The sequence below is a fragment of the Eimeria necatrix genome, genomic scaffold (genome assembly GCF_000499385.1).
Source record: "Eimeria necatrix Houghton genomic scaffold, Enh_scaff936, whole genome shotgun sequence".
Taxonomy (NCBI): Eukaryota; Apicomplexa; class Conoidasida; order Eucoccidiorida; family Eimeriidae; genus Eimeria; species Eimeria necatrix.
In genome coordinates, this window is record NW_013654735.1 from 1 (window position 1) to 15,523 (window position 15,523).

The 15,523-nt window shown below is 50.6% G+C and overlaps 2 protein-coding genes across 2 annotated transcripts; one reads left to right on the plus strand and one right to left on the minus strand.

Annotated features, from left to right (window-relative positions):
• Positions 1-6,014: 6,014 nt before the first annotated feature.
• ENH_00083560 (hypothetical protein) lies at positions 6,015-8,694 on the plus strand (the record flags this gene model as incomplete). The annotated part of the gene is made up of 3 exons (XM_013583452.1): positions 6,015-6,715; positions 7,251-7,522; positions 7,745-8,694. The coding sequence occupies 3 exons, from the start codon at positions 6,015-6,017 to the stop codon at positions 8,692-8,694; spliced, it is 1,923 nt and encodes a 640-aa protein (XP_013438906.1).
• A 5,819-nt stretch (positions 8,695-14,513) lies between these two features.
• ENH_00083570 (Pol polyprotein, related) lies at positions 14,514-15,359 on the minus strand (the record flags this gene model as incomplete). The annotated part of the gene is made up of 1 exon (XM_013583453.1): positions 14,514-15,359. The coding sequence occupies one exon, from the start codon at positions 15,357-15,359 to the stop codon at positions 14,514-14,516; it is 846 nt and encodes a 281-aa protein (XP_013438907.1).
• Positions 15,360-15,523: the final 164 nt, after the last annotated feature.

Sequence of the window (15,523 nt, forward strand, 5' to 3'; positions counted from 1 at the left end):
GTGTTTTCTGACAAGAACGTAAGCACAGTGGCCCCGAGTCCCATGCTTAATCAATCAACGGAGAATCGGCACAATGCATTTTGCTCAACTGACGTCCTGCGGAAAACGGAATGTGAAAATCACTGCCAAAAGGTCACTACGCAAACGGCAATCACGTCTACTAGCTAGCTATTTCAAATGGAGCTACAATGCGAACAACCGTGCAGGTGTATTGGAACGGATTGGAGAGTTGCACGCATCAGCCCTTATAGAAGGAAAAGGACCTTTGCAAAGCCTTTTGAGCTGGTGCACCACTCAAGCAAATATGCAAAGCACGCCATAGAACTACGTAACGCTTCATCTGTGACAGCTTATGTTTCTAAACAGGAACACAGAAACACCAGCGTTTACCACGCCTTTCATTTGCATCATTTAAAGTTGCTTGCAGCCGTACGTGCATATTTTTGAAACAAAGTGCAAGACATCCCTTTCCAGACCACAATGTTCCAACATAGAGGTTGCTCTCCTGTTGAAACTGCGTACGCGCTTCACAAATTCGCTGCGAACATAAAGCCACTCGCCACGCGGAAGGCGAGTAGACTGACCTTGATTGATTGCTCGCGTAGGCATGTGGGGGCCCTCGGCAGAGCGTTATTCGGCAAAGCGCGTGGATAGCAACGTAGTACCTGGTGGCCCGCAAGCTATGACTTGTGCAATATAATGGTTCACAACGCCCCTGCCAGCCAGTTAATCCTATTTTGGGGGAATGACGGCTTTCAGTGAACAATGCGCCAGATCAGCAAGAGTCGCGGATGTTATTTTGTCTCTGTTGCTCATTTCATTGACAGAGAGCATCAAGGCGTCTCGTACACTCAGATACAGCTTTCTTTATTCACTCCCGATTATCTGTAGTCGCAACGCCTGCAAGGAAAAATGTAGTATCAAATTCGGACGGTAGGCGGAAGGATGCACAGAGCCCAGCGTATGAACAGTTTGCCGAAGAGTTCCGGCAAATTGAGCGCCGTCAGCAGCAAAGCATGCTCAGGCGAAAAGGACGAATCCAGATCCAATTTTATATGTGAACGTCGCTCCACACAGCGATAATAGGAGCCAAAGCTACTGCCAAATTGGTGTGCACCACAGAAGCTCTTAAGAGTGTGAAGTATCAGCTGGAAGCAACCTAGGATGGCCTCCATACGTACTTGCTTGACGGAAATTAAATCACTTTACAGCTAAAACTAAATTTGCTCTGTCGAGGCTGCTCAGGAAGTACCCGGACACACAAAGGAATCGTCTCCGCCATGCGTAAGCGGTTGCAGTCGAAAAGTCGATGCGTTGCACTAAAAGTAACTCTTGGCTATCAAATCTAATGAGCCTATTTCACTTTTCACGAGGGCAATGTGCGTGCGCTAACACTTGATCGAGTATTCTAAGATGCATTTATCCCTCAGCCAGCGAGAAAGCAGTCCATCAGCGAAAAAAAACATGTATTTCGTGTCTTGTTATGCGCGTGATTCGATGAGTGGCGTGTACTGAGCAGCCATCGTTCGTCTTGCTTTAAACACGTATGGATGCTGCACTAGGCATGATCCACCTAGGCACATAATCTACAGGAACCTCGATGCCTCAGCATTGCCAGTTCGTGGCACAGTCAGAAGATGCATCGCATGCTGCATCGCTGGGAAGAGCACAAATACGCGTAGACTATATCTGTTCGTGACGCGTCATTTGTGTGTCACTGGCCTGCACAATATGCGCCTGAGGCTTGCAAGCTGTAAGTTCTACTGTTCCACACATAGTCCCTCACTAATCACATTCTGATACATTTCAGGACCCCTGTTGGCTCGGTCCATGCTTCACAAGTAGGCTGAATGTGCTAAAATGCTGTTTTGTTGAGCTAAATCTACCGCAATCAAAAAGCTCTGCGCTCGAGCTGTCCCACTCCGTGCATTTGTTGCAGTTCCTCTGCGGTCGACGCAATAAGCTTCAATTATACTCCGCAAATTTGCGTTTGTGCAGTCCACGCATATCTTATTACACATGACGGTTTGCAGTGTGGTGTAAGAGCACGAACCCACCACTAACGGAGGCTCATGAACTTGAACCACGCCAAAAGCGCCGTCTTCAGCAAGTTTCCTGACCTGTGTTGCAAATGGCGGGGAAGGGGCCATTACTTACGCCCTGTTTTTCATGTTGTTTCTCACCAAACAATACGCATCCGCCCATGTGTTACGTGGTGGCTGACAGCATTGACCATCCGGAACCGTCACAGGCGGCAGTGAGTATCTTCCCGTGTCCTAACTCACAGAGCAAGACTTTAGTCCACCGGCCGATATCCTTCGACTTCGAAGGCCATGAATTCCTCTCAAGGAATGAGTTTTGAGTGCCGTGTAGCACTCCAAAATAGCAAAGCCTACTGCCACTGCAGCCAAGACAAAAGCAAGGCTCGCAATGACAGAAGAAGGCTGGAGCCACTGCCTTCTAGAAAAAGCAACAATTCGGCCATTCTGCGAGGCTAATTCCCTGTCCAATGCGCATGGGCCCTCGCTTAGTAAAGGCGCCCTTTCTGCGTGGGTCACGGTGACAGCGAGAAAAAAATTGGGTACCAACAAGAAGTGGCGCATTTTCAATGAGAAAACAAGAGTGACTAGAGCAAAAGTTTCAAATTTTATGTCGGTACAAAAATGCTGAGACAGAATTTCTCTATTTGTCTCGTTGCCATGGTCCCCAATGGACTACCCCACACCATTGCATGGTTAACCTGTGAGGTAGAACCACATCTCCTATGGTAATGCTACCGGCAGAGAAATGCACGCGGTTCAATGCATGAGCAATATTCTGGCCGACGCATTTTTAGCAAAAGCCGTACTGACAAATTAATTAGTACATGTTTCGAGAAATAATAATCAGTGGTATCCTTCCATTCTTACGTGGTCTGCAACAGGGTTACTTGGCCGCTCACTGGCTCCAGCAGTGCAGTCATGTTTGTTCGGTGTGAATGTTCGTCATAGACAGAGTGGCGCCATACAAATTCAAATTGTTTATATCCCGTGGTATCATAATTGCAATGTTTTGCTCGAAGCATAACTTCTAAGTTTGCTCATGAATATTTTCTTTGAGTCCTGGCTGTGCTGAGCCGGTCATCTGTGGTGTTCTGTGGCTTGACGGCTTGAGCATAATATATGTAATCCTTCTGCGTACTAAGTGACTGGGTTCTGGTGTTCTTTCGCCTTAAACATTAGCATAATGCCAGGCGTGGCAACGTCGAGGGCGCCCTCAATCAAAGACTGGTCTCACCTGTGCAACGTTCCCCGGCTTGCAAGTCATTCTTCTAGTCGTTAAGTGTGTTATTAAGAATTCCACTTTAATTATGATTGGGGTTTCTTTGCGCCGCCGCTTGGCTCTGTCAGCTGTTCATCCTTCCGAGAAGCCCAACGTCCTTGGCCTTAGTAGACTTGGTGGCAGTTGCACTATTTTGGTTCCGCGCCATTCTGATTTGTCTCCGTAGATACTGATGTTCCGCTGCGAGCCTTCGAGCCCCCTCATTTGCCTCTTTAATTCAGGCGGGACGTTCTGCTAGCCCTTCTTTTTCTACGGTTGCTAATGTCGCACGGGGTAGCCATATATGAAATAGCACTGCAGAATGGCCATTTGCGACTTACCTTGCATTTAGCTGTTCCAAATACATCAGTCAATTTCCAGAATATTCCTTGCTTTTTCTCTACTATGTTTTGGCATTTTAGAGCGGTACTAGATGATAGTGAAACAGATCTGGAAATCTTGCAGCTTTTGCTTCAGCTCCATTTATGGCCCTTTCCGCATGAGCATGTAAAGCATGAGTACTGGCTGAATCAAAGTCCACATTTTAGTGGAGAGTGCGGAACGTTGACATGACTCGGGAAAATAATAGATTGGATTTTGCGGAAGGATGAAGTGTTTGCAGATACGTCTCGTCGGGTAGTTTTTGTGGATGCGGCAGATTCATAAGATGCAGAAGTAGTATGAGCGTTTTCTGCTGCTTCAGCACTGGAACGCTTCTTCACTAGTCTTTGGAACAAATATCATAAAGTGTAGAGGCGATAGAAAACATAGTTGGGCGAACGAAAGCCAACCAGTCTTGTGCGTCAATTCCACCCGGTTTAGCGAATACCTAGACTGTGTGTTTTAAGTTTGACGTCAGTGGACTGGTGTGTTTCTCGAAATTCTTATACAGCACGTAAACACACGAAGCATATGCTTGCCTCTGAGCTGGTATTTTGCATTTCAAGTTTTGGATTCAATGCTATGGGTAACCTGTATGAGAATACTTTTCCTTTTCTATTTAGCTGGTCTCCTCAAATAGCAGCCGAATTTTCTGGAAACCGGATACCAAGTAACATACAGTGTGAGAAGCGATACAGGGGCCCTTGGTTAATTCTTTTCCAGAGGCTTTCTGCACTAGGAGTGCATCGACGTTTGAGATGGCACTTTGGAAATCCAGTGGAATACATCGAAAGCAAAAAGTAAACGAAAAGTATTGCCAAAACACATGGCGTAGTATTCGAAGAAATGCAGTAATTTCTGCTGAGTCAGTGAGTGAACATGAGTGTTTGTAGCAACGCGAATTATCTCAGGAGAAGATTCAGCATCCTCTTTCTCCTGGGGAAGCGTGCCTTGTGGTTTTGATTCATGCATTGCTTCAAAAGGAGAAAATTTTCCGTCTATTCCTTATAATCCAATTTTTCAATAGACCCAAAATTTTCGGTATGCGCGACTTTTTGTTGAGGAGGTGCCACAAGCTCTATTTACTTGATAATAAGCGGTGCATCTCTTTTTGAGTAGCTCTAACGACATAAGATAACCATCTGAATGTTGCGGTCATTTCGATTTCAAGTGCTCACTTCTCTAGACTGATTCATTAGAATTGTTGTACTGAATTATAGCACAACGCATGGAATGCATCATGGATTACATAAAGGCAAGTGGATAAAACCTCGTATCGCTAGTTTGTTTTTCGAATAGATGAGCCACTGTTGTGATTCCGTCCACGAAAGCGACTATGCTAGCCAGGCACAGGAAAGGCCTTAGGAGCCGAGACACTCTTGTTTCTCTCTAGGGACAGTTCACGCGTTTTGCTTCGAAGTGCTCAAGTCCTAATTGTAAAGCCGATGATGTAGTGCACAGGCATTACAATGGGGTTTGCTGGTGACCTATAGACGATAGCTGGCTAGCGACCTACAAGGGGTCGCAACACTGGAGGAGGGCAGAACCCTCCTACTAGGATCAAAGTAAGGCAAAACGTCTATGAATTAATATGCATACGTTGGAGGTGCCTGAAAATGTGTGCAGACTGGGGCTGGCGATAGCGCCGGCACCAGTGCAGGCCTCCTCCCCACAGGGCCTAGGAGGCGAGCTCCCAGAGTGGGGCGAATCGAACAACAACAGATTTTGAAAAACTTAAGAATTACTGTATTTAGGTAAACATAAGCTAGTGTTTCAAGGAAATGAGCCGTTAGGTGCCGTTTGTAGGCCCTGCTCGAGGGGCAGGTGTAGTGCAGAGGCACTACAATGGGGCTGGCCTAGAGATGATAGCTAGCTAGCGACCTACAAGGGGCCGCGACACTGGAGGAGGACAGGACCCTCCCAATAAGAAAAAAATAGGAAAAACAGTTAGTCAGTTCTAATGAAAACGTGAAATGTGCGGAAATTGTGTGGAGACTGGGGTTGGCGATAGCGCCGGCACCAATGCGGATCTCCTCCCCTAGGGCCTAGGAGGTGAGCTCCGAGAAGAGAGCGAATCGACGAGACAGATTTGAGACACTTTTAGAATTGTCGTATTTCGATGGAATAAAGCTATAGAGACCGAGAAATGGGACTATACTAGGTGTGGGATGTAGACCTGTTAGAGGGGCAGGAAACAGCGTAGTCGCAGCAGTAGGCGCCGCGCACTACATTTGGGGGCTGTTCCGGGATTGAAAGCTTTATTCTTTCCGGACTTGGGAGTAGAAATGCTATGCTTTAATGCCTCGCACCTAGAAATCTTTGCTCGGTAAGGGATGCACCTCCGCAACGGACGCGTCATCGGTCCCACGCTGCAGGAGACTCCTACAATGTCAGTCAACAAAATACCGAGCGGGACACCAGCCCATCATCGCCACGCGACTCAGAAACCCACCGTGGCAGAGCGGTCGCATGGGCATAAGGAGGCGCCCCCGCAGGGGACAGATTTGCCCAATGTTATGCCAGGGGACAGTCCCTTCGTCACCTGGGACCAATTCCAGTCTGCAATGACTGTGATTAGAACTGTAATAGGGGGAACCGGGGCACCCGGCGCAACGACTCCTATACTATCTGAAGACGGCAGCACTATGCAGGCTTTTCTGCTGCGCATCGAGCGCCGGTACACCCAGATGGGATTGGAACCGCGCGAGTGGGGAAATGCACTTATAGACCACCTTGTGGGCCCGGCTCTAACGCATTGTATGTATCTACGGAGAACTATTGACCTAAGCGACGGGGCGACAGTACAGCGCAGGCTTCTGGAGCGGTTTGACAGAACAATGTCGCAGAGTCAATTGTTAACGGAGTTGACAAAGGTACGGTGGAATGGTGACCCGAAGGAATACACCGACCAGTTTGCGGCTGTGGCAGAGCGGGGGTTGGGTCTTGCCCCCGACGAAATCGCGGACTACTATTGCGCCGGGCTACCGACAGGCCTCCATCTTCTAATAACCAATAACGGACACGTGAAATGTCAGTCGTGGGAACAAGCGGCGACCGCCGCAACGCGGCTCTACGAGCCCAAGCAGAGTGTGCTGGAACTCCGAGAAAGGATCAGACGAGATAATTAGGGCGGCCGTCCAAGCTAAAGGACTTAGTGGGCGCCAGGAAATTGAAAATCGTTCTGGGGGAACCCAGGCTAACTGTTTTGAGTGTCAGGGTCGCGGACATCCGGCACGTGTCTGCCCTAGCAAAGGGCAACGTACCAGACGTCCGGGAGAAATCTGCAAGAAGTGCGGCGCTGTGGGACACTATGCTCGGGACTGCCCGACGTACGAACGAGGCCGGCCCGAGCAGGTGGACAAGGGCAGTAGAGCACCCACCCGTCCTAGCACTGAGAAGACGGAACGATCAAACGTGCGGGCCTAGGCGTGGGTGGAGGCGAGCGTTCTAGGCCGCGTAGCCATGGCAAAGGGATGATGTGTGCGGTAACGACAGGCCCTAATGTCATTCCAGTCCCCCTTGAGTGGGGAAACCGACTCCTCCTCACTGCGGGAAGGAACTAATACGAGCGATGGGCACGCGGAAGGGTCTCAGCCGCTTTTGGAAACGCGGCGGGAGTCTGGGTCAGCGTCGATCCTGAGTGAGGAGACTCCGGACGCGACGACGGACAACAGGAAAAAGTCTGCAGAGGCAACAGAAGACGGCTATAGGTCAGACGCGACAGAGATTGTACCACACTGGTGGAGGGAGGCTTGCACAAAAGAGTCTTACGACCAAGGGGGAGCGTTTTGTTGTGTGGGTGCGATGGCGGTACTTCGCGTTGAGCTCGCAGGGAGTCCTTGTGAGGCCCTCTTGGACACTGGGGCTTCGAGAAGTTTCATTAGTCCTAAAACAGTCGAATGACTGCAGCTGAAAGTGCGGAGACTTCCAAAAGAACATAGGTTCACCGTAGCTACAGGTGCGCAACTACGCATTGATCGGGTTGTGACGGGATTGACGCTGTGGTGCGGACATTCACGTTTCTCCGGGGACTTTTTAGTGGGACCCGTTCCCTATGACTCAGCCTTGGGTTTGGATTGGCTGACGGAACACAAGGTGGCTTGGTATTTTCAGTCTGACAAACTCCGAACCTATGTGAATGGCCAGTGGTGCGAGTTACCGGTCCTTCGGACTTGTGAAGCAACGCTGCAAGGTGACAGTCCCACCGTAGTCCACCCAAGGACCCCAGAAGAGCAAGCATATGAGATATTGGCCAAACAAGTGGCGGGTATTTCAGCCGAGGAGGCAGCTATATTCCTACGCCCGCCTCCAAGGAGGTTTAAGTCCCACGCGAAGACTAAGGCGAAGGCGCGGATAACGTCGCTCCTTCGTCAGGCGGCGGCTGACACAAAGGATCTCAAGGCTCCATTGTACGGTTTGCATCTCATACTGGCTTTGCCCGAAGCCGGTTTCGCAGTGCCCCTAAGGCTCTCGGATGAATGGCAAGACGCGCTTTGTTGCGCGTTAATTGGGAATCAACCCACGTCCTCTGGCTGGCGTAGTCCTTCGGCCTCAACCGCCTCGGTGGCAGCGGAGAGTGACGAGGAGTCTCCCTGGCCTATGGCGAAACTCGAGCACACTCTTTTCGACGAATGGATAACTTCTCCAGAGGCGCAGGATATTCCATGTGAGGTTGCCCAGGTGTTGTACGAGTATCGAGCGGTTTTTCCCGATACCTTACCTAAAGGATTACCGCCAAAGCTCCCTCATGATCGCCATATTCTACTTGTGCCTGGAAAACTTCCAGCAAAATCTGCAATATACCGTATGACCCCATATCAGCTCACATTCCACAAACAGGAGATACTTAAATTATCGGAAAATGGTTGGATCGGACCGACCTATTCGCCTATTCGCTCTCCTACGATCATGGTGAACAAACGTGAGAATGGCATTAGGTCTCGTCGCTACCGCACACATCATCCCTTTGCCATGGCTACGCGGCCTAGAACGCTCGTCTTCAACCACGCCTAGGCCTCGGTTCAACCGTTCGGTCTTCTCAGTGCTGGGACGAATAGGTTGCCTGCTGCTCTTGTTTTCCGGCTCGGCACCTCCTCGGTCGTGTGTCGTGTGTAGGAGAGTCATGTGCATAGTGTCCAACACTTCCACGCTTCTTCCAGGTCTCGCCCGGGCGGTTGGTTCGTTCCCCTTCGCTGGGACAAACTCGTGTTGGGTGTCCACAACCCTGACACTCGTAGCAGTTCCCGGAGTTTCCTCCATGCCTAATTTCATTTCCCTGCTTTCGATGGGTTGCATTTGCCTCAGTAGCAGCTCTTATGGCTCGACTAGCCCTTTCTCGTAGCTCTAGCACAGTCTGCTTAGGTTCATAGACCTGCGCTGCGGCTGTCGCCGCTTGTTCTCAGGAGGAATACTTCACCAGCCCATTACTTGTAATGAGAAGATGGAGGTCAGTTGGTAGCCCAGCGCAGTAGAAGTCAGCGAGTTCGTCGGGGGCGATCCCAACTCCACGCTCCGCTACAGCCGCAAACTGGTCCGTTTACTCTTTAGGGTTTCCATTCCACCGTGCTTTACCCAACCCCGTGAGCAGTTGACTCTGCGACATTGTCTTGTCGAACCGTTCCAGAAGCCGGCACTGTACAGTTGCCCAGCCGCTTAGGTCGATAGTTCGCTCTAGATACATCCAGTAAGTTAGAGCTGGACCCACAAGATGGTGGATAAGTGCGTTCCCCCACTCACTGGTCTCCAATCCTGTCTGGGTGTACCGTCGTTCGATACGCATTAGAAAAGCCTGCATAGTACTGCCGTCTTCAGGGAGTATAGGCGACGTCGCGCTCGATTCTCCAAACCCCCCTATAACATTCTTTAATACAGCCATCGCAGAGTGGAATTGGTCCCACGTGACGTACGGACCGTCCCCTGGCATGCCGTCAATATTTGCTATAGGTGCCACCTGCGGGGATGTCTCCTTATGCCTGTGCGGCTGCTCTGCCACAGTGGGTTTCGGGGTACTATGTCGAGGTTGGGTTGGTATTCCACTGGGCAATTTGTCTACTGACATTGTAGAAGTCTCCTGTTGCATAGGTCCGACTACGCGCCCGTTGCGCAGGTGCATCCCTTACTCAGCTAAGATATCTAGGTGCGAATTATGAAAGCAAAGTATTTCTACCGTCAGGTCCGGAAAAAATAGTTCTTATATCCCGGAACAGCCCCCTAATGTAGTACACTGTGTTCTCTACAGCGTCTACGATGCTGCGCGACCCACAACTCTAGCGCTCTATGGAATCTTCTCTTCTACAGACGCATCGGACTCGCAACGTGTGCTAACTTGTTAAAATGATCATTTTGTTTCAAGTTCCTGAAACCATATTTCATAAACATCACTTCTCATGGTTCTTGCTTTGCTGGTCTTCTGAGGATGTGACGCGCACCGGTGCCGGCGTTGTCGGCACCGGAGGGCATTCGCAGGCATGTCTAGTTTATACGTGTTAATCTGCTAATAAATTACTTTTCTATTTAACCAGTAAGAGGTTGCAGCGCTCAATCCACGTCTTAACCTCTTAACCGCTTATAGGTCATCAGTTAGCTATCCTCTATAGGTCACCAACAAGCTCCATTGTAGTGCCTGTGCATTACATATCCTTTATAGGTCACCAGCAAGTCCTGTTATAGTGCCTGCGCACTACAGTATCTATATGCATGGCTGGCAAATATTTATCCGTGCTGAGGAGTCAGAAGGAGTTCTTCTGGCCTCGACCGCTAGCGCTCATATGATCGTAATGATTATCAAGCGCATTAATGGAAAACTTGTAGAGTTGTTGTAGTGCGCAGGCACTGCTATGTCGCTTGCTGGTGACCTTAAGAGGGTAGCTAGGTGGTGACCTATAAGAGGTCAGCACGCTGAACGAGCGCAGAAACTTCTTACAGTAGTGAAGTATGGCAATTTACTAGCAAGATAGCATGTGTAAGCTAGAAGTATCTGCGAATACCCTAAGATTGCGGCTGGCGATAACGCCCGCACCGGTGCGGGGCACTGCGCCGACCGGGTCAACTAAACAAGCAGTATGATCGGGAACTTTTGAAACTTCGATAGAGAGACTCGAATGGTGGCAGATTATTGATTTTTTGGCACTGCTTTATGAGATACGAGTCGAATGCCAGAAGGGCGCCCTATTCGTGGGCCAGGCTCAGAGAAGTGAACTGGCAATGTTTGGATGGGAATTGTTTGAACATAAATTTCTCCAAGAGGACCAGCTGCAACAAATACGGAAAGCCTTGTCCCAAGGGTCTGGGGAGACACCTGCGCAACGAGCGTATTACCGGCCCAACTCAGTAGGAGACGTGTGCAATGCCCTCAAGCAGAGCGCCCAGCGGGCCACGGGACCAACACGTCATGGTACCCCGAAACTTGCCGTAGCAGAACGGCCGCATGTGCATGAGGAGTCGCCCCCGCATCTGGCACCTATACCCAATGTTGCCGGCCTGCCGGCGAACGGGCCGTACGTCAAGTGGAACCAACTCCACTCCGCAGTGTCTGTCATGAAGGATGCTATGAGGGGGCCCTGGGCATCGTACGCAACGCTCCCCATATTTCCTGAAGACAGCAGCATTATGGAGGTTTTTTTGCTGCGCATCGAACGACGGTACACACAGAGCCCCGTAAGGGAATGATTGACCAACTTGTAGGCCCGGCCTTGACTTATTGGATGTATTTACGTCGGACTATCGCTCTATGTGACTAGGAGGCGGTATAGCGGAGGCTTCTGGAGCGGTTCGACCAAAGAACGTCGCAGAAACAGTAGTTAACGGAGTTGGCTAAGGTACGGTGGAAAGGCAACTCTAAGGAGTACACGGACGGTTTGCGACTGTAGAGAAGCGTGGCGTGGGGATCATACTCGAAGAACTCGCTGAATGTTATTGCACAGGGCTACAAACGGGCCTTTATCTTCTCATAACAAATGACGGGCAGGTGGAGTACCACTCGTATGAGCAAGCGGTGACAGCCGCACGGCGACACTATGAGCCTAAGTAGGCCGTGCTAGAGCTGCGAGAAAGGACCAGTCGAGCCATCAGAGGGGCTGTCCAGGCAAATGGGCCCCGTAGAAACCATGGAAAAGAAAATCAGCGTGGGGGGAAACTCAGGAAGTGTAGTGCGCGGCGCCTACTGCTGCGACTACGCTGCTTCCTGTCCCTCTACGGGTCTACATACTACCTCTAGATTAGCCCCATTTCCCGGTCTCTATAGCTTGATTCCGTCGAAATACGACAATTCAAGAAGCGTCTGAGTTCTCTGTCTTCGATTCGCTCCCTTCTCGGAGCTTACCCCCTAGACCCTAGGGGGGGAGGTCCGCATTGGTGCCGGCGCTATCGCCAGCCCCAGTTTCCACACGATTTCTGCACAATTCATGTTTTCACTAGAACTCACCAACGGTTTTTCTTATTTTTCTCATGCATTGGGGGGGTCGTGTCCCCCTCCAGTGTCGCGGCCCTTGCAGGTCGCTAGCTAGCTATCATCCCTAGGACACTAGTCAGCCCCATTGTAGTGTCTCAGCACTACAGGAAGTGCTATGAGTGTCAGGGTCAAGAACAGCCTGCAAGCGTTTGTCCCAGCAAGGGAGAACGTACTAAGTGTCCGGAAGAGACCTGTAAGAAGCGTGGCGGTATGGGACACTATGCTCGAGACTGTCGTTCATACGACCGAGGCAGGAGTGGGACAGAGGGCAAGAGCAGTTGACAGCCCAGCCTTGTCAGGGCCGAGAGGTCTGAATGTTTAAACGGTAGGGCCTAGACGCAGTTGAAGACGAATATTCTAGGCCACCTAGCCATGGCGAAGGAGTGATGTAGTGCGCAGGCTCTACAATAGGGCTTGCTGGTGTCCTTAAGAAGATAGCTAGTTGGTGACCTATAAGAGGTAAACGCGCTGAACAAGGACAGGAATTTCTTACAAGTAGCGAAGTAAGACAGTTTATTAGCAAATAAGCATGTGTAAACTATGCGTGTCTGTGAATATCTGGAGACTGGGGCTGGCGATAGCGCCGGCACTGGTGCAGGCCTTCTCTCCACAGGGTCAAAGAAGCAAGAACCCTGAGTGGGGAGACTTTAAGGAAAATCGGTTTCAGAACTTGAGTAGATGACTACATTTAATGATGTTTTGGTATTTATTTCATATGAGATGCATCGAAGGTAGAAGGCTTTTCATAGACGCCTTATTCGTGGGCCACGTCGCAGCGTAGTCGCAGTAGGAAGCGCTGTGCACTACAGGGTTTTCCCCACTAGGTAAAGCGAATATGGTGTGGAACCCTTGTGGAATCCTTGGTGGGTGTGTCCTGGCACCGTGACCCTCTCGCAATGGCTCGTATATGGAAATCCTGGCGCTGGCTTTGAGGTGTGCCCTGTAGCCTTCGGGTACCCTTCGGGAGTGAGTCAGAAAAGTGTAGCCGCCGCTGCCAAAATCATCTGGGATATCGACTCGGCCAGTATTTCTTCGGCCCGCTGGGCTGGGGACCGTAGCCGCATTTTTTGTGGCTGTTTGTCTTGCTTCGTTCTTTCTTTGTGTCCTACTAAGTGGTGCATTCCAGCACCAATCTTTCACGCAGGTTTGTAGTTTATCAGCATCAAAGTAGCGAAGCGCTTTCTGGCCCATGATCCAGCCTAGTACTACGACAATGGCATAAGGCACAGTCCCCACAAAAAATCCCTCGTTCAGAGGGAGATTTTTTATGTAAGCACCACGTAGACATCCCCGCTACTGCCCTGCTTATATGAAGCTGCTCTCCATTGGCGCAGGAGAGACATAAAGCTCTCTGCAGAGGACACGTTCGCAATCCCAGTTTCTCAACTGTGACCAGGCAAATGAAACAGCACAATGCACCTGTTTCCGAAAGCACTTCAGACTTGTGCTAAAGCATATTAAAGACAAACTCTGCTGTTTTCGTCATGTTACGCAGTAGCCCAAGGTTCTCATGTGTCGAATTCGTATGCTATTGCTCTCGCGACATCATCGCAAAGTTGCTTTCACCTCAACACTATCGAACACTATCGAGAGCCTCATGCGATTCGCTTGTCTTGTTATTGCCACCAGCCTGCGTGATTGTAGTAGTCGAGGTATCTAGGTCACCTTCTAATGAGCTACGCTTCTGCGTTCAGTGTATTTCGTCTGTTGTAGCTCGTACACCTATGTCACCGCCTTGCCTTTGCCTCAGGGACTTTTACCAGCTTGTGGGGGAGACTTCACTGTCGTTCGTCTCTGTAGTGCACTGCGCCCGCAGCTGCGACTACGTGCTTTTAGTCCCTTGGGCCGGGTCTATAAACTGCACCCTACGCTAATCCATTCCCTAGAAACTACAGCTATTGTGATTAAGGATACAAAATCATGAGTTTATCAAATCTGTCTGTCTGTTTCGCACCCTCCTGGGAGCTCGCCTCCTAGTCCCTAAGGGAGGGAGGCTTGCTCTGGCGCCGGCGCTGTCTCTAGCCCCAGTCTCTACGCAATTCCACGAATTCTCGTGTGCATATAAATAATAATCACTTCCTCTTACTTTTTGTCTGGTAAGAGGGCCCTGTCTCCCTCCAGTCTTGCGACCCCTCGTAGGTCGCTGGCTAGCTATCCTCTCTAGAGCACTAACCAGCCCCATTGTAGTGTCTGTGCACTACAACTTCCCCCCTTGCCGGACTGAAGTGACCTACCCCCAAATGCGTTATGTTTGCCTTTTCACTCTCTGTGCTCGTCGAAAGCTAACGCCGTGAGCGCGCGCCATGCGCCGCGCTCTCTCCCCCCCCCTCCTCATTGAAGGGTGCCCGAGCTGGAGGAGGTGGAGTACGAGGGAGCCATACCGCTACGCTTCAGAAGGGCCAATGTTGTTTCGAGCCTGAAGACGTCTTCGTTGGCGGCGGCGCCAAGCGCGAAGCAAAGCCGGGCAGCCGGTAAGATGGTTAGCTGGTTCCCATGTGGCTTGCTCTTCAGGGGTCCCGCGCCACTTCACGAGGTACTGGGCTGCATCTCCCGAGCCGCGCTGGTCCATAATATAGTCGACTTCGTATTCATCCGTGGGATTGCCTGCTGCATCGTGGATAGGAGGCCAGGCAGCGTCGGCTGCCGAGGGAACCAAAGCGGGAGGGCGGGGGCGGTGGGGAACTAGCTGTGAAACGTGGAAAACATCATGGCATTCATAAGTGAGAGGCAGAGCGAGACGGTAAGCAACTGTTCCTATGCGTTCGAGGACTTCGAAGGGTCCGCGGTAGCGGGGCTCGAGCTTAGGGTAGCTGTTGAAAGGCGGTAGGTGCTTGCTGCTGAGCCAGACCTTATCTCCCACTGCGTATTCCACTGCTCGACGCTTGGTGTCTGCGTAGTACTTCTGCTGCCATTTCGCCTTCAGGATGTGACTCTGCGCTCTGTCGCAGAGCTGCCGAAAAAGCTTAGTTATGGGAGGAGTGAGTGTAGGAGCTAACGCGCCTACGATATCGAGTTCCGCCGCAGTCAAGGGGTTTTCTCCAATCATGATCTCGAAAGGAGAGAGCTCTGTGGATGAATGGCTTGTTGTGTTGTATGCAAGTTCCAAAGCTGGAAGCAAACGCTCCCACTCGCGTTCATCAGATCTGATATATGTACGCAGCATCTGCTCCAATGTGCGGTTCACCCGTTCGGTTTGGCCGTCGCTTTGGGGATGGTAGGACGAGGACATGCACCGTTTGATGTTGAAGCGGCTACAGAGCTGGTTCCAAAGGTCTGATTGGAAACGGGGGTCGCGGTCCGAGATAAGCACTTCTGGGAAACCGTGATAGCGGATAAGACGGTCGGCTAGGAGCTCCACTGTGTCTGCTGCTGTGAATGACTTCTTTGCGGGAA